The 26,251-nt window shown below is 46.6% G+C and overlaps 1 protein-coding gene across 1 annotated transcript; it reads left to right on the plus strand.

Moving 5' to 3' along the window:
• Window positions 1–687: 687 nt before the first annotated feature.
• On the plus strand, window positions 688–22,600 carry LOC144179945 (uncharacterized). Its single transcript, XM_077708361.1, has 4 exons — window positions 688–723; window positions 15,671–16,055; window positions 16,710–16,897; window positions 18,280–22,600. Exons 1-4 carry the CDS (start codon window positions 688–690, stop codon window positions 18,427–18,429), a joined length of 759 nt encoding a protein of 252 aa, XP_077564487.1. The 3' UTR covers window positions 18,430–22,600.
• Window positions 22,601–26,251: the final 3,651 nt, after the last annotated feature.

Here is a 26,251-nt window from a genome sequence, read left to right on the forward strand (position 1 = left end):
GAGGATGTTGAATTTCCAGCTGGAAAGCTGTGGCGGGAAGCGCCACGCGCCTTGCAGCTCAACCAGAGAAGAGGACGAAGAAGGTGGGCAGCGGGGTAGGAGCGTAAGCACGCAATAAAGAAAGACGAGAACCAGGAGGTGTTCGATCAGGTAACGCGGGTGTCGGTCTCTTCGCTGTCTTCTACATTTCTCTACATTTATCTGTCTCTATACATGGGGGTTCACACTACGTTCCCATTCGTGCTTTGATAAATGAAACAACATAACGGCAACACAATGGAACCTACACGGAACTCCCATGATGTTTCGCATCCTCCTTGTGGTTCCCCACGGGAAGATGGTGTAATTTTTTAATTTTGTTCTTGTTAACCTTTTGTGAATCTTCTGTTCCCAGATGTTTCGATTTACACGATGCTGTGCGTCTCTCTCTCTCTCTCTCTCTCTCTCTCTCTCTCTCTCTCTCTCTCTCTCTCTCTCTCTCTCTCTCTCTCTCTCTCTCTCTCTCTCTCTCTCTCTCTCTTTCATTTTGGTCTTCACCTTTAGTGAACCTTTTGTTCACAGATGTTTGATTTAAACGGTGCTGTACCGTGAGCACGGACGCCGGACGCCGGACGCCGGACGGACAAGCCTCGGCCTTAAGGTGCTTCGGCCCTAAAACTTCTTCAAACGCGACATTGAGCGTCCAGAATGTCCCGGGTCAGGTTCACCAACGTCAACTCGTCCGTGAGCTGGTCCGAGGCTAGCCAAGTCCGCCACGTTGAAGGAGGAGGGTGTGGAAAATGTGGGAATTGAACTGCAATGGGGCAGGAGAAAATGCAGTGTTCTAAATTAGCGTATGGTTCGGGACAATTCGGACATGCTGGTGAGTGTCGTAGACGCTAGAGAAAGGAACGAGCAGGTGTAAGGAGGGTATGTAACTGTATGCGTCGAAGAATGCGTAGTTGCGTGGTGGTTAGAGATTTGTCTGAAACAGGAAGTGTACGAAAAGTTTCTCTGATGTTCTTGTAGTAAAGCTTCATTTCTTGCTTGTAGTCGAGAGTTGTGTCCCACGTGGGTGGATAAGTTCAGGGAATCCCAGGCACCCGGTGCAGAAGTTCGCAGGCGAGGCTGTGCACCACCTCGTTGCCTGGAATTCCAGCGTGACCAGGAATCCACCATGGTGTGACAGTGCGGGAACGTCAAAGCTTCGCATAATCATATTGTTGCTAAGGAATCCTATCCATGTAAATTGCGCGGATAGCTTGCATTGAATCAGTGTAAATGGTATATCCTGAGGGGTTAGGGGGTGCCTAGCAGTGGTCCTGAATACTGGTGATTATTGGGATGGTCTCTAGAGTCGTTGTAGATGGGGGAGTAGTGAAAGGACCGAGGGTGTGTGTGACTACCTCGGTGCCACTTGCCACCGAATAAGCGGACGCTCCGACGTGCGTCCGGGCTGAATCCGTGTAGACGATCGTAGAATGAATAGGATGCACATGACTGGTTTCGCGAGCAGCACGTCTTCCTGGTTTGGTGTAAGCAACAAATTTTCTTGGGATGGGAACAATATTGGGGTTATCTGGAAGTAATTTTGTATAAGTAACAATATATTTCTCGCGTTTGAAACATACCTAGTGTGCGTGGTTTGTTTGATCTGATGACACCCACAGCAGCCCTTATATGAGCATGACTAGATGAGAACGTGAGCGCTCACAACCACGCCATTGTCCGAAGTGAAACGAGCGTCATTTTCGAATTAGAATCGAAGGCGTTCAGAAGCTTTGCGCTTTGTTAGTCTGCAGTAGTGGACTGGGGCGCAACGTTTTGCAAATTTCTTTCTTTAGAGTGGTATTAAGTGTTCTTGTTCTCAATGTATTTCGGGATGTTGGATAAATTAGAAATGAACACGGCTTTATGCACTGTTCTTATTTGCAACCATTTCGGGATGCGATGACAAAAAAAAAAAAAAAAAGGAACACCACTTTATAACTCCAATGAAGGTTTCATCTACCGTAAACCTCTGAATGGAGCTTTTCATGGCTACATTTACACTGTAGCACTAACGTGATGTAGATTGTTGTGGTGTGCTTTAGTACTGGGGTAACAGGCGCTTTCCCTTAAATCCAGGATCAGAATTCGGCGTCAATAAAGCGACTTTTTCGGTTATAGGTTCATTCGAGTTCAGCCGTTTCAGTGGCGGTAGTTTACACCCATATGAAGCATTTGCACATGTTTTACATATTCGCCAGGTGCCAAGTGTTGTCTGGCCCGATAGAAAAAAAAAAGAAAAAAAAAAGGGGGGGGGGGCAGAGCTTTCTAGCAATCTGAATGCGACAGCCTATTTCGACATTCTGTTGATCTGCCGTTAAACTGCGAACTCTGGAGCGTATAAACTTATGGAACGACATTCGAGCGACATATGCTGGGAAACAGGCTTCCGAGGCTACTAAATGCCTTACACGAATGGGGCGACTTAGCGCAAAAAAGACGAGGGCGGTGGCAGACGAGACAGGCGCTACTAACAACTCCAATAACAACTACAATGCGTTGTTAGCAGCGTCTGTCTCGTTTGCCACGGTCCTTGTTTTTTTTTGCGCTAAGTCACCCCTTACAGTATGTACCAAGCAGCCCAACAGCACTTTTTATTACCTTACATGAACTTAACTTTCAGCTGGAAAGCAACACCTTCAACACAATTCGTACCTTTCCTGCAAATGAACACATTGACACAATATAATAGCTCGCGCATGCCCATGAGTGTCAGCTATAGTGTATGCGTCGGTGTACTTAAGGCATGGCGATTTATAACCAGCTCATATTTTTTTCGGTCGTGTATTGAATGATGTATTTGTGTAATTCTGTATGTATTGTGTAGTCTGTATGTAGTACAGAGTAATATAAATCTGCATGCATGTATTATGAGGGTAATTTATATGTATTGAGGGATTTAGTACATCCGTTGGTGTACATTTTGTTTTGTGTATGGTTTACACGTAAGTCATGACCATTTATAATGGGCTCACATTTTCCTCTGGTCCTGTATTGACTGATTTATCTGTTCAGTACATATTTTTTCTTTCTTTCTTTTTTTTTTCTTCGGTTAGTGTGGTCGCTGTTGTTGTTGTCATTGTTTTTCTGTTTTTCTACATTTTTTACATTATTTGAATAGCGCAAGGGATTCCATATTTCAACGCGGCTTATTATTTTTTATGTACTGTAAAACACTTTTGTACGCTGGAGCCAATACGGGGGCCCGCAGCTCCGTCACGCTCTCCTTAAAATAGCTTTTCCTGCCGGCCTCCGGCATTGCGTATTCTGTACATGACGCCAATAAAGTTCATTGTTCGTTGTTCAACTTTCTGTTGAACTTTCCGACCGCGCCCGTTACTACACTTGACCAGCACCCTCCGAAGCTCGTTCCGCTCGTTCACCATCGCCAGGAGCCTCCCATTCGCCCCCGCTCGTACCTGCCCCTCTCAACGCGGCCCGTATTGCACGTGGGGCAGTGGCCTACCCTCTTTTGTCGCTGCTGATTCCCTTTCCAGGCGCGCGCCGCGTCGCCCGTTCTCAGAGCCTTCCTGAGACCCTCCTTCCCTAGTATATTGTTTCTATTTCCGAGCGCGCGATCCCCGGCCTGCCCTCGCTCCGACCACAACTTCAGTGAGTCACTGAGTCACAAACAGCGCAGGAACGACATAAAAGGAAGATCACACAAACACGGCGCCGTGTTTGTGTGATCTTCCTTTTGTCTCCTTCCTGCGCTGTTTGTGACTCAGTTATGTACCAACTGGCCCGCCTACAATTTGTGTTGCACAACTTCAGGTTATTTTGTATCATAGATTTTTGTACCTAGAGATCTCAGGTAAACGTATAGATCTCAGGTACCTAGAGTAAACGTAGAGATCTCAGGCATTCGCCTTATAGAAAATGATTTATGCGACCATTTAAAGGTCTGCACTGCTCTCTTCACTTCAGCGTATCGACGTGCTTCTCCTCACTATCACTGTGTGTGTAACAATGCACGCTTTACAGGAGGAGTGGACTGAACTCGGAAGTTGGAAAACAGAGGTGACATTCTAAATTACTTTGCGTTGTTGTCGTCTGGAGACTGTAGGTCACGTTCTGAGTTTTTTTAATTTTTGATGCGCAAGCACATCCGCAGTCAACCACAAAAAATTTGCGGGCGTACATGAAGGCACAAAACCTGTACGCGTCCTCTAAGCCTCAAAAGCGACCGAACGCGGGAGAACGAACGTAGTGCAGCGCGAGCGCCGAGTGGAGAAAACAAACTACAGTATACCGGGGGAAGAAAGAGTACGCGTGATGCCAGCATGCGCAGCGCATGCACAGTTGAGGAGCGCTCTGGGGATCTCTTGCGTGACTGCGCGCGCGGGTGTTTGCGCTCGAGAGAAGGAATAGGCGCTGTGCCGACAGGGGACGAAACAATAGGCATAGGAAGGAAACAGTCTGGTGCGCACACGTTAAGGAGAACAATAAGGATCTATTAGGACCCGCTTAGTGATTGAAGTGAACCAAAGGGGGCATGTTTGCGCACCTAAAACAAATATGCATGACATATAACCACACTTTTTAGCATTGTTTCTTTATTAAAGACTTCTGACTAGGACTATTTAGCTGTAATCCGTTAGAATACTGCATTGTGCGCAGCCTCCCCCTGTTCGTTAAGGGCTAAGAACTCTACAAATGGTTTGTCACAAGACAAATACAAATAATGGTGACATGAAAAAATAGATGTTGCTGGCACAGTGGACCGCTATAATCGATTTTTGTCTCCGTATTTGCCGAGTTTCCGAGTAAAAAAATTAACTTTTTAGGGCACCCCTAAACCTGTCGGATCAAAGCCGATCAGAATTACTAAACATTAAAAGAAGTGGTCCTTGCTATTTATGTTACACCGCAGTGCAGTATCCTTTGGCATCTATTTGTTTCTTCAACGTACTTCCGCTAAAATGCTGCGAAAGAAAAACAATTACTGGCTTGATTCCGTTCCATTGTCACAGATAAATCCTCAAAATACGCGCGAGTACTCTGAAGACCTTCTACTCCGTACAGTGCTCTCGGGATTGTATCGGGCCAGTGAGTTTCTTTTTTGACTTCAACACGTCTGACCTGTAAAACTTCCAAACGCACTATATATGCCATCAGCAGTTCAACTCTACATTTTCACGATGTTGTAGTTACACAGGCGTGTAATTTTTTACAAAAATGTGTCCACCGGTATGCTATAATCTGCCTTGTTTTATTATGTCGTCTTTTCTAATTGTCTCAGCGTAAACCCAGCTGCTTGAATCTTCGAGAAAGGGAATGCCTCTAAGGGGGCCGTAGCCCCGTCAGGCGATGCACGCTTTTAGCATAGACTCCCGCTCAGGCGCTAAGAAAAGGAATAAAAAACGATGGGACCGCGTCGACGCAGGTGAGAGTAGGGAGAGAAAGAAGAGCAAACGCAGAAACGAAAGATGCGTAAAAAGAGCCCGGAACCATCGTGATGAGTGAGCTCGTAAATAGGAAGGTCATCGGAGAATCATTTGATCCGTGGGCGCTGTTCCTTGAGGGAGCGATAATTCCTGGCGAAGGCGGTGGCAGCGCCTGAGGCCTTCGTTTCTGTCATCCGCGGGGACCGCGAACACCCGCTAAGAACGGCCGAGATCGATGGGAGAAGGCTGGCTGGGGATGACATAAAGTGATATAGTGTTGAGTAGAGAGAGCGGGCAGTGAAAGCCGATTCGTGGCGTCAGATGCAGTTGTCAGGCCCCGCACAAAGCGTGGCGGGCTGGGTATCTAGATCAGAAACGTCTTGTTTCCGTAACTCTTTTTTTTTTTTTTTGCTATGAAGAGTGACGGTCTAGAGCGCCCGTTTTCTCATCACACGGAAACGAAAAAAAATATGCCGGAAGGCGTTATTATTATTGACGATTCCACGAATCGTAGCTCATTCCTAAACACGAATAAAATTCTTTTTAACAGCGAAGCTGGTTAGCAAATCGTAATTTTTCGTGTCCACAGTTAAACATACCAAGAAATTGACGAGCGGCGACCGCCGGGCCGCAGTAAACAAAATAAGAGAATGCCGAGCGCTCGCGTGTGCCTGCCAGCACACTTGCACTTGGTTAACACTTGCTAGGAACAAAAAATACTCCAGCGTTCGCCGTAATCTTGGCAACACTTGCTCGGGACGAGACAGACACGTCACAGCGTGCGCCCCTGTAAGGTGATGTCCAATGATTATCACTTCCGAAAAATATGAAAGAAGTGAATTTATTATAAACCACATATCAGCACGCAGCGACTAGTGGTAACAGCGCTGCCGGAAAACAGAAAAAAAAAATCCAATCAGTTTCCAAGTAATCCGGGCAGCCTACGCTTTGCACAAAAATTCTCTATGGTGGTGAAACAATTAAGCTACTCTGAAATCAATGCACAAAATGTTCACGTGTGTTCAAAGGAAGAGTTCAGAAACTCGTTGAAAGTCAGTACGGCACAACAGTGATGCTCAGGATGTTATTCCTGGCCGCTATAAAACGCGTGGACCAGCGTAACAGGAATGCTTCTTCACCTAGAATTGCCAAATCACTGTCTACGTGATTCATAAGGATTGACCGCACACGCCACAACAATGGAAACATCGCCCGTTGCGGTCGGGCGCGAAGACACGCGGCACCACGATTTCGCCATAATACAAATGCACCAGCACACATCAGGAAGTTCACCAACGTGTCATTTGAACGTGTGCTCATTCTAAGCGTAACACCAAACAACCTGCTTAGCACAGTCCAAAACGCTACCGCTACACGACACTGAAACAAGGCATGTTCCAATGTTTCGCCAGACGGTCACGCTCAATAGCTACAATTATAGAGTAAACGTCATTGCGGCAGCGAAGAAGAAGCAAATCGGCAGCACTTGTGAACTTAAGCCTTCGTGGTGGTGGTCGCGAAGGTTAAGTACAGCTTCACTACCTTCAAGTCTTACGCGTTAATGTGAGCTTCCTTCATTTTTTTCATCAATTTAGCGTCCGTTCTTGTTTTATAATAATGGGAGGTGTATAAGCGGTCCTTTTTATTCTTTTTGGTTAAAGGGGGCACACAACTGAAGTATACTCAGCTCTTTGGTCGTGCGACAGCCTGGATTTGGTCGGCTCCATTGTTGAGAGCAAAACGTTTGAAGCACCAAGTGACTACCCAAAACCGGAGCACAGTGCACCGCGATTTGAATAAAATAATTTTATTTTTCTGCGAGGTACGGTGGCTTTGCGAGCAAGGGGGGGGGGGGAAGATAATACAGTAAAAGCTCGTTAATTCGAACTCGAAGCGTACCTTAAAGTTGTTCGAATTAAGCGGACTTCGAATTAACGGGCGGGCGCACCGTACTGCACCATACTGTACCATACTGCACCATACTGCACCTTACTGCACCACATATCGCACCACACTGCGCGGTCTGAACACAAAGAAGTCATATTGCAAGGGGTGCAAAGCGACGGGCACTGCCCGCCGTCGTTTTGCTTGTCGCTTTGCACCCCTTGCCACAGTGCTTTTCTTGGCTTATCTCGTCCCTGCTCCACACTCAAAGCGGTGCCCCCGCCCAAGAACACCCGCATTTGCATGGAGCTGCCGCGTAATTTTAAAACTACGCCCTCTCGTTTTAGAAAATTAGGCCCACGGACTCGTTATGGCACGCTGCGTGATCGCAGGCCCAGACCAGCGACCGCGGCACGAAGAAAACGTGCAACGGCATGCGCCGGGGCGCGTGAAATAAATTGCCCGGACGCTCAGACGCGAAAGGGAGAAAAGGAGGAGTGCGAGTGGGAAAGGCGAAGGGCGCTTGGCTTTTCCGCCGTTGTGCACACTCCCCGCGCTCTGGGACCGCCCTGCCGGCGTTGAATATCGCCGGAGAAGTGTGCGCTCTGCGCTAGCCTCTGCTCGGGCACTTCCGTGAAGCGACAAGTGTATCAATCGGCGTGTTTTATTTCGCTCTCTGCGACGGCCGCGCTTTGGATTTAACGCTTAATCCTTCGTATTCTAGCGAAGTTACGAGTGCTTCAACCGTGCCTGTGTTGGATATTTCGCGTTCTCTTACGTGAAGCGGCAACTGTTTGGATACGCAGTGTGCGGGTGTGCGCTCTACTGTATCCTCTCCTCATGCTCTTACGTGAAGTGCTTCAACCGTGCCTCTGTGCGTGATTTCGCGTTCTCGGGTGTTGGCCGGCGCTGTAGATTTCGAAGTGCCTCAACCGTTCGCCAGTCGCCGCGTAGTTGGAGCGGCTGTTTCTCAAACGTAGATCTACCGTTCACCCTACATGTGATCGGCTCAACCTTTGGCCCGGAAATTGCATTTTGTGCCCCAATGTTTTTCTGTGATAGCGCAAACGACCATGTTGCTTTCGTTCTTTTTTGTTTCTTCACTAGCGTTCCGTGCTGACGAAACGGCAGTTGTAACTCGCTAAAGTTTCGGCAGGCGCAATGATAACTAGCCTGAGTCCTTCAATGATTTACTACTGCTCGGACGATTTCCTCAGTCAGACAGGATGACCCTTTGGTGTGCGCTTCCGTTGCTAAATGTGTTGTTCCAGGGTTCAAATCTCGTGTGACCCCCCACCCCCCTTTTTCTTTGTCGCTGGCGACCGCTTAGGAAAGTGTCTGGTGTGCAAATTCAGTGTACAGCTGACCAATTGCAAAGCGTGGGTGTTATTAAGCTTGTCACAGAGCCTTTGAAGTGATGACTATTGCATTCCTAATGACCAGTTTCCCAAAAGACGCTTCCAGAAGGAGCATATTTAAGCAGTTCTGCTCTCACTGTGTGAATTGCAAAACAGGTGAAAACAATGGGCTATGGTGGCTGTATTTGGCTTAAGAGTTAAGTGTACATTGCATGTGTTGCTGCGGACCAGCTTATTTATTTATTTATTTATTTATGACATACTGCAGGCCCCACACAGGACCCAAGCAGGAATCACTCAAATATAAACAAACCGACAACACAGGGTAAAATACAGTAACTTGTAAAAACATACTGTCTCAATTTTCAATATGTTCAATCCCATCAATGTTGCAGACAACAGATACAGGCAGATTATTCCAGTCGGATATGGTGTGTGGGAAGAAGGAAAATTTGAAGACGTTTGTCTGGCGCTGCAGCATTGAGGCATATATTGACACGGCTAAGACAGCAAAGATATTTAGATATGTCGATGATTACATGATTGTTACTAGGTCGGTGAAGCCAGAAGAAGTAAACCTTTTAGTCAAGACAGTTAAGAAAACATTTCTGGAGTGCTCTGACGGCTTGGAATTCACTCATGAATTACCAAATGATGGGTCCTTGCAGTTCCTCGATGTGTGTTTTAATTTCTGTGGAACACGCGTGTGTTGGGCGTATCAGCCACGGTCAAAAAAGGCAATTTTGGATTATTGTTCAGCGCATTCGAAGATAGTGAAAAGGGGTATTGGCGTTAGCTGTCTTCGCGGTGCCCTCGAGAAGTCTTGTCAGCACCAAGTCGCCGATAGTGTTCAGCACCAAGTTGCACGTTTGAAAGATGCCGGCTTCCCTCGGGAAGTAATAGCAGCAGTGGTTGAAAGCCTATTCGCCGCGAGCTCGACATGTAGGTGGCGACAGCGTCGCGCTGCTAGTGTGGATGCTCCGCTGAGCGGCCCGTAAGAATGCATACTGTGGGCGCGCTTCGTGCCTTTTTCTCACCGTATGTGCGCACGACAGGTGCAAACAAGAGTGGTATGCTATAGTTCGGTTACTCAACGTTCAATGTATAGCATGGAAGTGGCAGTCAGTTTTCATTATTACGCCAAAAAACGCGACGACTCATCGGGAATCTCAGAATGGCCGTAATTGTGACAATGAACTTGTACGCTGTGGCTCGTAGCAAGCTCGATCTTTCCAGACTATGGCTTTGAGCCTTCAATAAAAGCATAAATAGAAACAAATCAGGAAGCCTCGATCTCTGAAATTCAGTTTACAACGGCAATCTCAATCGCTTTCACTGGTAGCATGACGCATTCTTGCATTTGTGGGATGCTCTGAAATGGTAACACTACTTAACTGCCCCGAAATTCCTTCTAAGAGCTTACGATATTTTTTGTGTTCAAAAAGCAACATAAAATTACTGAATTTTGATCAGCGCAGAGATATAAATGTAACCGCTCTAACGGGTCTTTTAAATGAAATTTTAGTGACTGTGAAGGAAGGTTTGATGAATAACGGTTTCGGATCACTTATTTACGGCTTTCGTCGCAAGTGAACTTCCGAATTGAATTATCAACGCACGCAGTACAATCAACATCTCATGTTTAACTAGGTTTTCGCAAAGTGACAAGCAGGCTTACAGTGTGCAAAGCTTCTGGGACCTCACAGTGAGCACAAATTTTCTGTGACGGCTGCTCTGTTGACGATTTGCGTTCCTTTTAAAATCTAACAGGTGCCTGCAACAGCGAGATGTGTTTGCATTCTTGCGTATAAGGTTGCTTACGAACCCTAAAGACGGCAATAAATGAAGTTGTGCTGTTGCAGATGTAGTAAAACATTTCCTTTTTATTTCTCGTTGCAAATCAGCGTAACGGGTTCCCGGTAACTACTTTGTTTTGTAAACTGAATATCGCCTTTGTCTTGGCATTTAATTCTTGAGGATTGTTTAAAAAATGAAATTCTGCGCATTTCATTTTTTTCGGGAAGGGTGAGGGGGGGGGGGGGGGGGTCCTGCCAACGTTGCAAGAGCAGCGAGAAGAGAACGCATGTAACGCGCGCGAAAAGCCAAACTATGGTTATAAGTATTATTTACAATCGAAACTACACTAGGCGTCGTGTTCTGCAGCGGTGAAAAAGCAGCACAGGTATTTTCCAAAATGATTAACCCCCCTTTGGTCCGAGATTGTCCAGGAATTGTGGGACGCCTTTTTCAAAATTGTATTGAAAGCAAGCATTGTGGGAAAAAAAAAAAAACAGCGAATCATGGCACACACCCCACACACATGTGGGCAACAACGTGCATTATATATTACGAGTTTTCTCCTCTTTCTTTAAACTTAGGTCCACCTTAAGAGGTTAAGACGTGACCAAATTAGGCATTTGGTTATGCTGAGTGAGACATGTTTCTGGACAAGGTGATTCATGTCGGATTTGAAAAGGATATATATGAAAATGACACACAAAATGCCACATGACTGACGCAAACTCACAACTGCTTAATTTTACTGAAACATTCCCCCTAAATACTCTTGCGCATCCATAGAAACGTATTTAAATAATACGTAAAATTAGCAAATCGATACAGTTGAATAAATGCTTATTCCTCCTCCTGAGTATAACCAACGACTGTCCAAAAATGGTATTTATTTTAGAAAAGGTACGGGAAGGACACGATCACACAGATGCTTGCGGGTGTAAAATACGTGTCCGGTAATGTATGGGCGATAGCGCACGGGTCGTGTGCAGTGTGAATGTTTTTGTTTGTTTCTTTCTATAAGGACACAGCGCAATTTTACAAGGGTGTGGAATTTGCACGCGTATGCACAGGTCTTGTCGCTTCTTACCCGTTTCGCGTACTAAACTTTTATCCTTTAAATGATCACCACGCCACCTTCAAAAAGCACCCTTCGACGTTCTCGAAACGGCAGACGACTGCACTCAACAATAAGAAAAGTGAAATGTGTGGAAGCAATGTTTATAACACGTTTCACACTCAAGCGGTGACCACAGCGAAGATGTTTCGTGGAATTAAACCAGCGCATTAACCCGCAACGGCCGCTGATTGTTGCGTTTCTAGAGGAAACGAGCACGCAAAGGTTACTATGCCATTGCTTACTGCCCAACGAGCACACATATTGGTTGTTTTGTCGTGTGCAGCACGCGTCTTGCGCCGCACGCAACATGAAAAAGCAGACGACGCGAGAGCGCCATCCACACTAGGAGCGATTCGTCCCACCGCCGCCAGGGGCCGACTGTGTTCGCGCTCGGGGCGAATTGCGTGACGTCAAGTCAGGGGCACGGCGTCAAGGGCGAGATGAACCTCGCAAAGAAAGGAGGCCTGTAGTCGTCCCTTACGTGCACAATTTCTCCAACCGCCTTAAAAAGGTGGCGGGGAAATGTGGTGCCGACGTTGTGTTCTCCGCCCCAGAAAAACTAGCACGAATGTGCTCTGCTGTGAATGGCGAGAAGAAGGGTAACCGAAGAAGAGGCATGCCACGCTGTTTGTTGGTTGCAAGCAAGGTGTTGTATACGAAGTGCCTCTATCTGGTGGAAAATGCTATATTGGGCAGACTGGTAGGTGCATAAATGACAGGCTCTGGGAGCACCGTACAGCTGTTCAAGCGCTCGCTGCGGGGGGCCGTTTAGCTGACCATTGCCGCCGCTGCCGGTGCGTTCCACACTGTGTTCCAATTTACGAGAAGACAGTAACATTGTGCTGTTTTAAGGACCAAGCCAGCCGTGAATTGTTTGAAGCGTGGTGCATCATGAAAGCCGGTGAAAAGTGTGTAAGCACGGCTTCTATTAGTTCATCAAAAAAAGAAATAGATTATCTGGATGCGAACTTGCCACGTGCGTAACAAAATGCACCACTTGACCTTGTCTTTTTTCTTTGTGCTTTGAGCATGTTCACGCATGCGCCCTTCCTGTATATCTTTTGATGTGTGTAGTAAAAATTTCAGTTGATGTCTAGCGCTAGTCCTGTGTGGTCTCTACTTTTGTCCCGTCTTTACCGCGCTACTTGACCATGTTTCCCCAGAAACGCCTGCAGGCGCTACTCACCTATGAAAAGCTGCTGAATATGCATGCGCCATTGATCAAAGCATTTGAAAGCCGTCCTGCTTCGTGTTGATTGTGCTAATTTTCCTGTTTCCACTGGCTGCTTTATCTGTATGTCACTAGCTAGGTACAATACTACAGTCTCTAGTGCACCCACATGCATGTATTTTTGTGGCTATGTTTCTAGGCGAGGCAAAACATTCCCACGAAATCGACATTGCAAGAAAGCCTGGGATGAGGCATCATATTTTATGTTTACTGGCTGATGTTTGTGTCTTTTAAAATGCTCATAACCAGGAAAAGTTCTTGCACACACTCATTTTAAACTTGCATACGCGCACACACTCATTTTAAACTTGCATAACCCTGCATCAGTGTTTGCTTCAGAAGAACACTTCGACTAGTTCCACCAGTCTTGTCTTGCCATTCGCAATCAGTGATGCCACAAGTTGTCTGCAGAACAATGTACAGGGCAGCCGTGCCTGTTTTCAGGACGCTTTGCGAATTTTCATGCACTAATAAAGTACTTCTGCTGCAAGTCGCATATTATTTGTATTCACAACACTGCAATTACCGATGCTGGCCAACTTGCTTTTGCACTTTAGTGTCTCTTTAAGCGTCTATAGTGTACCGTAAAACCATTAGGTCCCTCCTGGGCAGATCTACTGAACTATGCTCCTGTGCTATGTCGCTTGTGCATCCCAGTAGATTTACTTCCTCTTTCTCTCTTTTTAAGCATAGCAGCAACCTTTGAGGTGCAAAAAGTGTCGAAACATGAAAAAGTTCAGTGTAGTTTTTTGTGCTTAAAATGAGAGCTACTGTATTTACTCTCATAATGAACCCTCCCCCCACTTTTCTTGTTGAGAATTTACTTTTGTGTCACTGAATAAAAAATGCAGCGGGAATATGTCTTATTTTAAGCATGGTTGCTGATGCTGTAGGCGATCACAGTAACGTGATATCGTGCTACAGTACGCGCAGAAATGCTAAAAATGCATTCCAAGAAAAAGAAATCTAATCCGTAGCCGGAGACGTGAGCGCGAATGCCGCGGCTTACAATTTAAAAATTGCGCGTTTGCGGTGCGCCACCTGTTGAATGCAAAACAAACCTTGCGCCATAAAAACGTTGCGGTGTGCGAAGTTCGAACAAAGCACCAAACGTACTCCGCACTCCTTCCCTGCTATTTGATGTTTAGGCTGGTTCTGCCGGCGTGCGAACAAAGCAGTAAACGTACTCCGCACTCCTCTGCTCTTGTTTAGGGCTCGTTCACGGCACCAGCAGCATCAGTGGCGTAGAGTTTGCTGCAATTTTACGGTTTTTTTTCTAGTTCGACGGCGAAGTAGCAGTTAATTTCTTCAGCCGTTGTGACGTGCGCGGGCGCGACCAACCTTTCTAGTTAGACTGCAAAGCCAGCGTCGATAACGTGGACGTGCTTCGTGCGGGGATGCGTACGCATGGCTGACTACTACGGCGAGGCAACCGTGCGACCGTGCGTCGTGGATCGTCGACTGGGAGCCCCCAACCCAACGAGGTACCATAGATGCTCTTCGGCAGTGTCTTTATTTATTCAGGCAAGGTCCTCGGAGGCGTTGCCATATCACCCCCCTACCCGACCTGGTAAAATCAAGACAGACTGATCAGTTGCAGTTGCGAAGCTACACCAGCGAGTTTTTTTTTTTTTTTTTTTTTTGCTACGCATTTATTACAGTAGCGGTGGCTTAAAAATCTGGTTACTACTGATCACACTTGCTTCCGTCACGCTGAACAACGCCACGGGTCAATCATCGATGCCGCCGTCTTTCACGCTCAATTTCAAAGGGAAGAACAGCTGAACTTCGTTGTATGTTCTCTTGGCCGAGGTGAAAGAACATATAGTTTAAATTACATTACATTGAGTTGGGCTGGGATTTTTTGACCACGATTTGAAGCACCCGTGCAAAAACAATCCGCATTTCACTTCATGTTCAAATTAATTTATTTTTCCTTACGTAAGATTAAACAATATCAGAATAATGTGTGATGTAATTAATTCTAATTCACAAACAAATAACGCTTCATAGTATGGTCCGAGCAAAAAGAGTCAAGCATATGTGTCATGCTTTTAACATTTTCACAGATGAATGATTTTTAGCCAATTATCTCCTGCCCCCTTCGGTCTATAAAGGGGCACCCCTTGCTGAGGAGGAAAAAAAGACCAACTGAAAATGCTTTAAAAGAGGCTTTAAACGTGTCGTGTTATTACGTCTTCAGTGGATTTAAACGTAACCGAAATGTGGGAAGCATATAACTGTCCTATTTTGGAGAGAATTGTGTTATATGCAAGAGCATAACATGCAACTGTTCCGCTTCGATTTCGTGAGCGATTGAGCAAGTTTTTTTTTTTTTTTTGCTTGGTACCAACACAAATTTTCCTAAAACGCCATTTTTCATACATGGGAAAATTAAGTGAAAGGCGAGTGCTAAACCTGTACAATTTCTTATTCCGCGAAGTAGATCAGAACATGACTTGGAGGCACATCTTTAATACAGTATGCGCATCACCTTGGAACTTCAGCATTTCTTAGTTGTCTGATTGTGAAACTTGTCAGATGAAGTGGGTAATTGAAGTAAAAAAAACATTTGCAGGTTACAGATTGCATATCTGGTTCTCAATAATATTCTCACAACTAAAATAATTCATAATATTACCGTTTAACACGTTTGTGTTTCATAAAATTGTAATTTAAGTAAAAAAATATATTGCAGGTTAGTCATTGTATATCAAGCTTTAAATAATATTTTGAGAATTGAGATAATTTGTGATATTCTCTTTTTACAGGTTTGTGTTCCACAAGGAGTGAAGGTGTCAGCACAGAAGCTTGAACGAAACTGCCGGAAAGCATTCTACTACTGCTAAGCATTTGTAGATGTCAAAATTAGGAAGTCACAAAAGCAACTCAGCAGAACGACCCATTCCTCAACTGGCCAGTCTCGCCGACTGCTGTCATCAAGCTGCATGAGGTGCTCAACCACGGGCTCGACTGCGCCGATGGGCTTCGCCTTCTAAAGCCCACATCGGACAAAAGTGCCGCATTCTTCCGCTACTTTCAAGATGATACGACCCCAGCAGCCGCACTAGCTCCTCATAAAACGAAGCTGGCAAGGCAGGAGGACGGTGAGGGCCTGCTCGCTAGCAGCGCTGTAAATCCCCCAGTCAGCACCGTCTACCACTGGTTCTGCGGGTGGCGGAGAGGGCAGTATGGCGACGAAGGAGTGAGCCCCCTCACTAAGCTGGACAGAAGAGCACCAAATCACGTTGAACATTGTAAGTAGCTATGTACCCCAGCACACTCCATATATTGCTACTTTTATGTGACCTGTGCCAACGTTTATGCAAACATGGTATCTCTCTCAGTTTAATTTTCAGCTTCAAGCAAGCTATCATGCAGTGTAGACGGAAAGCTATCGCAGAAACTCTGTTCTGCAGTGTTGAATTCTCTAATTCGGGAGAAAGGCAGCGATGAGCACATGCACAGCCACGGCGCACTTAACTAGACTTGTCTGATGCACCTGTCCTAATGAAGATGGCACAGCCTGACTGAAAGCCTGTGCTTGTAAAACTACTTTTAAATTATGGCCCAGACGTTCGTATGTCTCAGTACATACCTTCGCTCTACTATTTTTGTTCCACTTAGAAGGAATAAATGGGCGTGTGGTATTCGCCACAACAGTGCAGCTCATAATACATCTTTATACGTGGCACAGCTAACAGCAGCCTGGCGTGGGAGCAATGCGCAATTTGAATCAAATTCAATGTGAAGTGAATTTTCACTATTCACATTTGAAAATAATTCATTTGCAGTAATCTTTTGCCATTTACATTCGAATATATGTAATTCGCAGTTGGTTTCTACTATTCGTATTTGAGAATATTCGATCTGATTCACAGTCAGTTTTCACTATTCCTAACTGTTTACAGCATGTCTGGAGGGGGCATTCAGGAAGCTTGACTGGGAAAGCAAACACAGGACAACTCCCAAGAAGCCAGCACCAGCACACCCACAGGGCAAGGCCAACCGGTGGCAGCAGAGCCTGAACAGCAGCAGCTGCCTATGGATACCGAGCCACAGCTGGAGGCCCAGGGCTCAACTGGAAGCAGTCACCAACGTGAGGTGTTGAGGTGTGGCTTGTGCTCGTGCATTTATTTTAGCAAAGCCTAATAATTGTGACCCTTACTCCAGTTACTGGACACCTAGGTAGCAACTAGACACCTGAACAAGATCTGTTTCTCAGCAACACACTCCACTTTTGGCAAGAGCTACCTATTTTATAACCACGTGCATGCATTTTTTCAGGGGTCTCTTGTAGTAAAATTTATTTTTACGAAGGTACAATTGCAGGAGCTTAGTAGAAGAAGGCTACGGGATGCCAAAAAAGACACTCCAAAAATTAAGGCAATCCAACATGACTGCGTAGCATCATAGCAGAAGCAAGACGAACAAGTTTTTCCAATGCATGTAAAGGGGAGCAAGAATGAAGTAGTATTCATATGTCACAGCTAGTGTGAAATTTTGTATGCTGGCTGTCGTATGTCTTCCGAGGCCCTTTCTGACACAGGGAGGGTGCTAAGAGGAGGAGGAATAAACTTTCATTAAACAGCACTGTGCTGGTGTTAGGGGCCCCCACCAGGTGTGACAGTCTTCAGCCCAGCTTAAAAGAAGAAGTGTTAAACACACTCTGCCAGGATCCAATCTCATACCATTAGATACGTAGTCAGTTGCACAGTGCAAGTTTTTGAGATGTAAAATTTTACATTCTGGTCTTAATGTTTTTTCTGTGTGTTTCGCTGAATAGTCCTTGTATGCCACTAAGGCCCTGTGAATAAAAAGGTGCCTTGCGAAAGCGCTAGGTCAGGGGCTCTCAAGTAAGGCTTTGAGGAACCCTGGGATTTTGAAGAGGCGTTGCTTGGGTTCTGTGAGACTAAAGTGACTATGGTGTTGTGCTGCTGAGCCCAAGGACATGGGTTCGATACCGGCTGCGGTAGCAATTTTCCTGATAGAAGTGAAAAGCGAAAGAGTCTGTGTGTCGAGATTTCGGCGCACGTTAACTCTTCCTAGCTGTTCCTAGGTGACCAAAATTAAACCCCAGCTGTCTCCACTACAGCGCGCCTCATAAGCAAGGTGTAGTTTCGGTACTTTAAACCTTGCAGTCAATCAATCAATCAGTCATTATTATGTAACTGAACATGGCACTAAACAAAGCTTTTTCTTGTGTTTTATTTTAGTTCAATGAATGCATTAATGTTTGTGAAACTAATCTGTAAATACCTGCGTAGTATTCTCTGGTCCAAAGTGGTTATCTAAGCTTGGCAGGGGAAGGTGAGTTCTGTGAACATTTTTCTGCCCTAATGGGTTTCCCGGTAGGCCCATAGTTGAATACCTACGGAACACCCTTATTACTTCAGCAGTGCAAAGAAGACAATAGTAAAGATAGGAGATGCAACAAATTTTGAGTAAATCTGTGGTATATCCTGAACAAATTTTTCGTAGGACACTGCGGAGCTGCAAAAGATCTACGAGGAGTGGTGGCGCCAGCCTTCCCTAGCTGCTGGCAACCCATATTATGCCACTGCCCTTCAGCAGCTGCTGCGGCAGATGCACAAGATCAGAAAGGAGCCCCAGGAAGGAGCCTGCCCATGAAGGCAGGCTTCACCAGCGCCCGGAGGTGCGGCTGTACCGTCAAGGTCCAGCCCACAAGCATTGCCAGGCGTCGCTCTGGGGTCAACCGGGGACCAGGTAGAGTGCCTGCTGGCCAAGAGCTCGGCTAGCAAGAAGGTCAAGCGGTCCTCACGCCCTGAACCTCAGCGTCAGAGATGGGGTGCCGCACGCCAAAGCTCTCGGACTACAGAAGGGACAGAAGGCACCTAATAGGGTGCCCCTTGTGTGGGCCTCTTCATTTAGGGTTATGTTTTCTCCGGAGGTGTGTGAATGGCACTACAAGTCGTAAATGAATAGTGAAAACTCACGGGAAATCAACTCCGATATTTTTAAATGCACATGTCTCGGCATTAAAGGCCAACTGCACTCAAATTTTTTTTTGTCCAAATAAGCAGTCTAAGCTCTTAAAATCACCTTGGCGAAATCCTGAGCTTCGCAAGCACACTGCACACTAGGTACCATCGTTCAAAGTAGCTCCATGCAGACGACGTTTGCACCTGGTGGAGAGTTGCCGAAACAAGTTCCGAGCTGCCTGTGACGGAGGTTGGGGAACCTGTCCCGTGAAGCTCGCATTTCTCCGGCGACTTGCAGGGCGCTCCGCCAGGTGCAAGGATGTGCTCGCCCGGGGTTTCTCTGCTACACCAGCGCGCTGTACCGCCGTCGCCATCACATGTTTAAACTAACCGCATAGGCAGGCGTATCCGGCATTTTTTTTTTTTCAATGTAAAAAAAAAAAGAAAGAAAGATGAGAAGCCTACAAACTATTCACGTGCTTGCGAATGTCTTGGTGTTAGCAAACCTCTTTTTACTTAAAAATAAAATGTTTACTCAAAGATAAAAATAGCGCGAAATGAGCACATGCCTTACATTTGTCATTCCTATTGCATTTACCACAGAAAAAAAAAGATATTTTATAACTTTTTGGCCGCTTGCATCCCGCGTCTAATATGGGCCATATTTGGGCTGGCCCAACGCCACCTCTATCCTTTAGACCTTTTCAAAAGTTTGACGACCTAAATAGAGTTGTTGTACACGCGGCTATAAACGCTTGTGTGACTTTTGCCTCACTCGCTAAGTGAGCCAAAATCAGCCTTTCTCTAAGTAACAAATACATCAGCACAAATATCGGCCGTCGTCTTCGTCAAGTGCGAAAACTAACGAAACTTCTCCTCTCCTAAATAATAGACTAGATTTTTAAAAGTTCAATTCCCAAGTGAAGTATTTACTTTGAGTGTTAGATTTAGTTTATTTGAAAGTAAAATTTTTTCAGCAGCACCTGTCTCTGGTTAAAGTAGAAAACAGTGGCAGATAGGAAATGTTTTCGCGCTTTAGTGCATCATTTAGCTGTGGAAGCTGGCTTATCGTTTTAGATCCGTTTTATAATTCGTTTCCTGATGGGCAGCAAGGCAAAAAATACTGGGTTGATATTCACGAAGCTGTTTGCACATAATGTATGGTAAAAATAGTGATCGATCGCAGCCCGCGTGCGGTTTGTTCCCTTCAAAGAGAGAGACGTGATAGCTGAAGCGTCGGCTATAACAAAAGCTCCTTTTCGAAATCGTACGGGCAAGTAGCGTTGTAAATCAGGGTCCGCTTTTTTAGTAAACTATGCTGTTGGGCTAGTTGGTTCATTGCTTAAGGAAAATCGAGCGCTACAAACGAGGACAGAAAAAACGAAGAACGACGAGACAGATGCGCTACTAACAACTGATTTATTCCAAGGAAAGACAGCGATATAAGTAGCTTGTCTACAAACGCACAAACATACACAAAGGATAATAGATCTGAAAAAGATACTATAAAAACAAAATAGCCACAGCTGAAGACAATAATCACACCTTTTTATCGCATGTTGTCTAGGATCCGGTACTCCTTCGAAAACAGGGATGGCGATGCTTCACTGATACAGCCTGCGCTGTTTTTTTTTTTTGGATAAAATACGCTTCGCGCAGTTCTTGCGCCACGGTGTCACGACTCTTTCCGATAATGATTGTCTCTGTCAGTCTCGGAAGGCATCCTTTGCCACACTCGCGGTAGTGATGAGGCAAATGCGACCCGGTGCCATTCTTCATGGAAAGATCATGTTCCCTGAGGCGGTCATTTACGCATCGGCTGGTTTGTCTGATGTACACCTTACCGCAGAAGCAGTCATCGAAGTATCGCGGGAACACCTTGGGTATCTGCTAAAATAATTCCAATGCCTTGTTTTAAATTGCTTCCATTGTAATATTTGCAGTCGTGACTGAAATAGATGCTCCCATAGCGGTACCGAAAACTTGCCTGTAGAATTCGCTTTTGTGCGAGAAGCAAGCGTTAGACAGGCAAAACCGTAGCAAGGTGCAGAGCTCAGTGACATCGAACGGCGTGCGATACACTAATGTCATGTCCTTGTGGAGGAACTGCCTGGAAGTGGAGCCCTTGCTCGTGTCTTCAGAAAACGTGGTGTGCAGATCGCGCATGTGCAAGCAAGCAAGCTCAAGGGTGACTTGCTTAACATAAAGGATCCTCCCTCGGCAACGTTTCCCTGGTGTGGTCTACAAAATCCCATGCGCCGACTGCGAATTGGTATACATTGGTGAAAGCGGAAATTTTTGCCGGCGTCTTAAACAGCACAAAAATGACGTCACCAAGGGCCACACCGTGACGAATGCACTTGCAGAGCATGCCGAGAAGATGGGCCACAAGATAGAGTGGGACCACGCGCGCATCATAGCCACGGAGTGGAGTGGATAAACTTTATTAAGACGAGCTTCAGGTGCCCACCAGGTGGGGGGCCTCCTGTAGTCCGGGAAGCCCTGGTCCGCGCTGGCTGCCCTAGCCCTCTCCGCCAGGATACGCTGGACTGAGAGGTCGGAGCTGGCCAGCTGGTCCGCCCACTGCTCGTACGTTGGGTGAGGATTTGGGGTAAGAGATGGGGTTTTCTGACACTCCCATACCATGTGGTACAGGGTGCCTGGTTGGTGACAGAAATTACACGTTGAGTAGTAGAGGGTGGGGTACATGGCATGGAGGAAAGGCAGTCGCCTGTGCTCTGGATAAATGGGGATGTGGTGGCGGGAAGCGTCGTCGTTCGTGGCGGTAATGGGCGAGGATGTCCGCGTATGAATTCAGAGTAGCGGGCTTGGGAGAGCGAAGGGGCTGTGTGACTTCGCCTTCTTGAGAAACGGCTCGGTGTGTATGAACGCGGGCAGCGGCGTGTGCCGCCTCGTTCCCCTTGAAGGACTCATGTCCGGGGGTCCAGATGATGTGCATTTCCGGGAGCTGGTGCACACTTTGCAGAATTTTTAAGGCCGTGGGTGTTATTCGACCTAGCAGGAAGTTGCGGCAGGCGGATTATAGTGAAGTAGTCGTTTCCAGTGGTGGCGGCTAGAGCGATGGCAAGTCCTTCTGCTGCCTCAATAGATGTCGTGTGTACTGTAGCGGCCGTCAGTTCTGCACTGTTGGCTCCGGTGACACTCACGGCATGTTCCGGTTGTTGGTGGTATGGAGAGGCATCCGTGTAACGAGTACAGGGAGAGTTGGGGAAGCGTTTTCTAAGGGCTCGTATCCGGGCTTCTCGGCGTGCCTTGTTATAGATGGGGTGCATATTTCTGGGAATGGGTGCGATTGTGATGTACTGTCGGATGGTTAGAGGGATGCGTTGCCTCTGTTCGCATTTTGGGGAAGGCCTGTAGCCGAGCCAGGTAAGTGTAGCCCTGCCGGTTGGCGTGAGCTTAAGTCGCGTGAATTGGGAGATGCGATGAGCTTCTTCCAGTTCCTCCCATGTATTATGGATGCCGAGCTGTAGAAGTTTTCTTGTTGCTATTTTTGGAGGCAGTCCAAGGGCGGCCTCGTAGGCCTGGCGTATGGCGATGTTTAGCTTTTCTTTCTCTGCGGGTTTCAGGGCCAAATACGGTGGCGTAACCTGGCTAATAAGGAGGGCGTGAATGATGCGCAGGCTGTCAGCTTCTTGTAGCCCAAGTCGCTGATGGGAGATCCTGCGGATGAGGTGAATGAGCTGGTCAAGAGTCCGTTGCAAGGGAAGGATAGTCTGAGCGCCTGAGCCATCTTTTGGTATGGTGAGGCCTAATATGCGTAGGAGTGGGACATTGGGGACGCGTTGCTCATTAATGGTAAGTTCTGGATCTGGTATGGGATCTGGACGCTTCTTAATGTCCTTTTGCACAGGGTTAGAAGGGCAGATTTTTCGGGGGCACAATCGAGTCCTCGGGCTTTCAGGTATTGTTGGGTGACCTGAATGGCTGCTTGAAGTGCATCTTGCTGGTCGCCCGGAGATCCAGTGGGGACCCAGAGCGTTATGGTCGTCCGCGTATATTGCGTGGCGAAGATTCGGGATGGCTTTTAGTAGGGGTGGCAAGTCTTTCATTATGAGGTTGAATAGTATTTGGGATACTACCAACCCCTGCGGAGTGCCCTTTGGCAGGGTTTTAAATGCGTCGGATCGACGGTGCCCGATGCCCACTGTTGCTGTGTGCTGGGTTAGAAAGGAGACAAAGTATTGGAATGTGCGCTCGCCACAGTTTGTAGATGCGAGGCCTTGAAGGATGGCTTGGTGAGAAACGTTGTCGAATGCCCCCTTAATGTCAAGGGCCAAGATGGACCGCTTGCTGTGGCTATTAAAGTCGTCCAGCACTTCCTCCTTAAGCTGAAGTAGTATGTCTTGGGTTGACAGATGTGGGCGGAAGCCGTACATCGTGTCAGGGAAGTAGCCGCTGTCTTCAACGTGGGGCGAGAGCCGGTTGTAAACCAGGTGTTCAAACAATTTGCCGACACATGAGGTCAGAGAAATAGGCCTCAGATTCTTGGAGTTCAAGGGTTTGCCGGGCTTGGGGATGAAAGTGACGTCTGCGTGTTTCCACTGTGGGGGCAAGGAACCCGCCAGCCAGCACTCATTGATGTAGACTAGAAGATTTTCTAGGACGGCATGGTCGAGGTTTCGCAATAATTTGTTAGGGATTTTGTCTCGACCCGGAGTGGTGTTTCGGGTGAGGTTGTACGCTGCCGCCTCGATTTCAGCAATGGAGAACGGCTCATCCATTTTGGGATTCGGATCGCCTGTGTAGTCAGGTGCCTGGGTGGGTTGGACATGAGGTGGGGGCGCCAAGGCTTGCTTAATAAGTTCGTCCAACAAGTCTTCTTCTGTGCCCGGGTAATTGTGGATTAATCGGCGAAGCTGGTCTGCTGCGACCGCCTTATATTCACCGGGGCCCATAAGGGAACGGAGCAGGTACCATGTGCGGCGGGTTCCCAGCGTTCCTTGCAGCTTGTTGCAGAACTGCGTCCAGTTGTGCTGGCTCAGCTCACGGGCGTACACTTCAGCTTCTGCCGTAATTTCCGCAATGCAGATCTTCAGCTTGCGGTTCGTCTTGTTCTTTTTCCACCGCCTGATTAGCCCTCTACGGGCGTCCCAGAGGTGGAGGAGATAGGCATCGATGGCTGGGTTATCCTGCGTAAGGGAAAGTTCCTTGGCGTGTTTTCTTGCCTCTTGAATGAGCTTGGTAGTCCATTCCTCGAGACTGTTATCCGATCAGCGGGGGTGGTTTCTCGGAAGTTCTTCCAATTTGTTATGCACGCAGTGCCAATTTTTTGGCTGCTCGCTCTTTGATGGGAGATTTGTGACTGAATTATATAGTGGTCGCCAGGAAAGAATATCGCAACGAGGCTCAATCTTGAATCGCTAATAATTCAGACAACAAGCAACACAATCAACAGATCATCTGGCACTCTAAACCATGTGTACTCCCGTACATTACGTCATGCGCTCAACGCTACTTAGGAGCCTGCTGCTAAGCCATCAATCCATTATGAACAAGGGATCCATACGGATCCTGAAACGTCAATTTTGTTGCAACATTTATACAAATGCCTTTACCTGACCAGATGGCATTCCGTCGAACTCTCGACAAAGACAGAGATTGGCTTATAGGTTTATAGATGACGCAGCTACACTCTCACACCTACTGCCATGCCACATCAAAGGGAACATTAAGGCGTCTCTCGCAGCAGAGCGCACATGCAGCAAGCTACTCTGTGAAGCACAGCTCAATGGGTAGGCCACGCATCACACATAAAACAGCAACTGTATGTCACAGCTTTGCTTGTTAATCATCTGTACAGACTGTGTAGGTGAATTTTTTTGCCAATGCACTTAGTGAGAGATGTTGCTGTGCTTTGTTTGTGTGGGTGCTGCTACAATTGCTGAAGTTGTTAATGTGAATGTACTGAGTGATAGGAGTATGCATATGACTGAAGTTGTGTTTTTATGGTTCGCATAATGCCACCTTTTTAAGGCTAGGACGCAGGCTCCTGCTTGTGATTCTTGCTTTTGATGTTTTGTACTTGCATATCTTTGTGGTGCAAACAAATAAACATTGTTGCAAGTCAAGCACTTGTCGTGTCCTTCTTTCAGGCCTGTGGGCAGCAGAAATGCCACAAGGTGTAATATGCGCAGAATGTAGCTCACTCATTTCAAGCACGAAGAACTACACTGAACTTTTTCATGTTTCGACACTTTTTGCACCTCAAAGGTTGCTGCTATGCTTAAAAAGAGAGAAAGAGGAAGTAAATATATTGGGATGCAAAAGCGACATAGCACAGGAGCATAGTTCAGCACATCTGCCCAGGAGGGACCTAATGGATTTACGGTACAATACAGACGCCTAAAGAGACACTAAAGTGCAAAAGCAAGTTGGCCAGCATCAGTAATTACAGTGTTGTGAATACAAATAATATGCCACTTGCAGCAGCAGTACTTTATTAGTGCATGAAAATTCCCAAAGTGGCGTGAAAACAGGCACGGCTGCCCCATATATTGTTCTGCACGACAACTTGTGACATTACTAATTGCGGATGTCAAGACATGACTGGTGGAACTAGTCGAAGCGTTCTTCTGAAGCAAACACTGATGCAGGGATATGAATGTGTGCAAGAACTTTTCCTGGTCTTGTGCTTCTTAAAAGACAAAAACCTCATCTAGCAAAAATAAAATATGATGCCTCATCCCACACTTTGTTGCAGTGTCGATTTCATCAGAATGTTTTGCCTTGCCTACAAGCACAGCCACAAAAATGCATGCATGTGGGTGCACTAGAGACTGTAGTACTGTACCTAGCTAGTGACTTAGCGCATACAGATAAAGCAGCTAGTGACAGCAGGGGATTATGAGCACAATCAGCAGGAAACAAGACGGCTGTGAAATGCTTTGATCAATGGCGCAGGCATGTTCGCGTAGCAGCTTTTCCTAGGTGGTGCCACTGCGGGCGTTCCTAGGGAAGCTTTGCCGATGTCATAATGCCCTGCCAGCAAAGAGATGGGGCTGGGTGGCCTATTTTGCTGTACGCCGCCACACCAAGGTAGCATTAGGTAGAATGTAACAGAATGACAGAACGTAACTTTGAAAAGTGAAGGGTAATCAGACAAGTTTTTAAGACGGCGGTAACAACTGAATAGTCGGGCTTGGCTTGCTCTGGGCGCTTTGTGACGTGCCCTGATATGTTTCCAAAAAGCGAAAGAGAAAAAGCCAGTTCGATGAATAAAAGAAAAGGCTTTGAAAAATTGTGGTTTTTCTGGCAGACCAACTTTTACAGCCAGTTCAGCACTGTTAGCTGGCCTGCAGCAACACATGCATGTACACTTCACTCTTAAAAGAGTGTCTCGTGCGCAAATTCAGCGTACAGCAGACCGATTGCAAAGCGTGGGTGTTAGCAAGTTTGTCACATAGCCTTTGATGTGATGACTATTGCATTATAATGACCAGTTTCCCAAATATGCTTCCAGAAGTGAGCATTTTTAAGCAATTCTGCTC

This window comes from Haemaphysalis longicornis, unplaced genomic scaffold (assembly GCF_048455015.1).
Source record: "Haemaphysalis longicornis isolate Haplotype H1 unplaced genomic scaffold, Haemaphysalis longicornis Haplotype H1 scaffold_4, whole genome shotgun sequence".
Lineage (NCBI taxonomy): Eukaryota > Metazoa > Arthropoda > Arachnida > Ixodida > Ixodidae > Haemaphysalis > Haemaphysalis longicornis.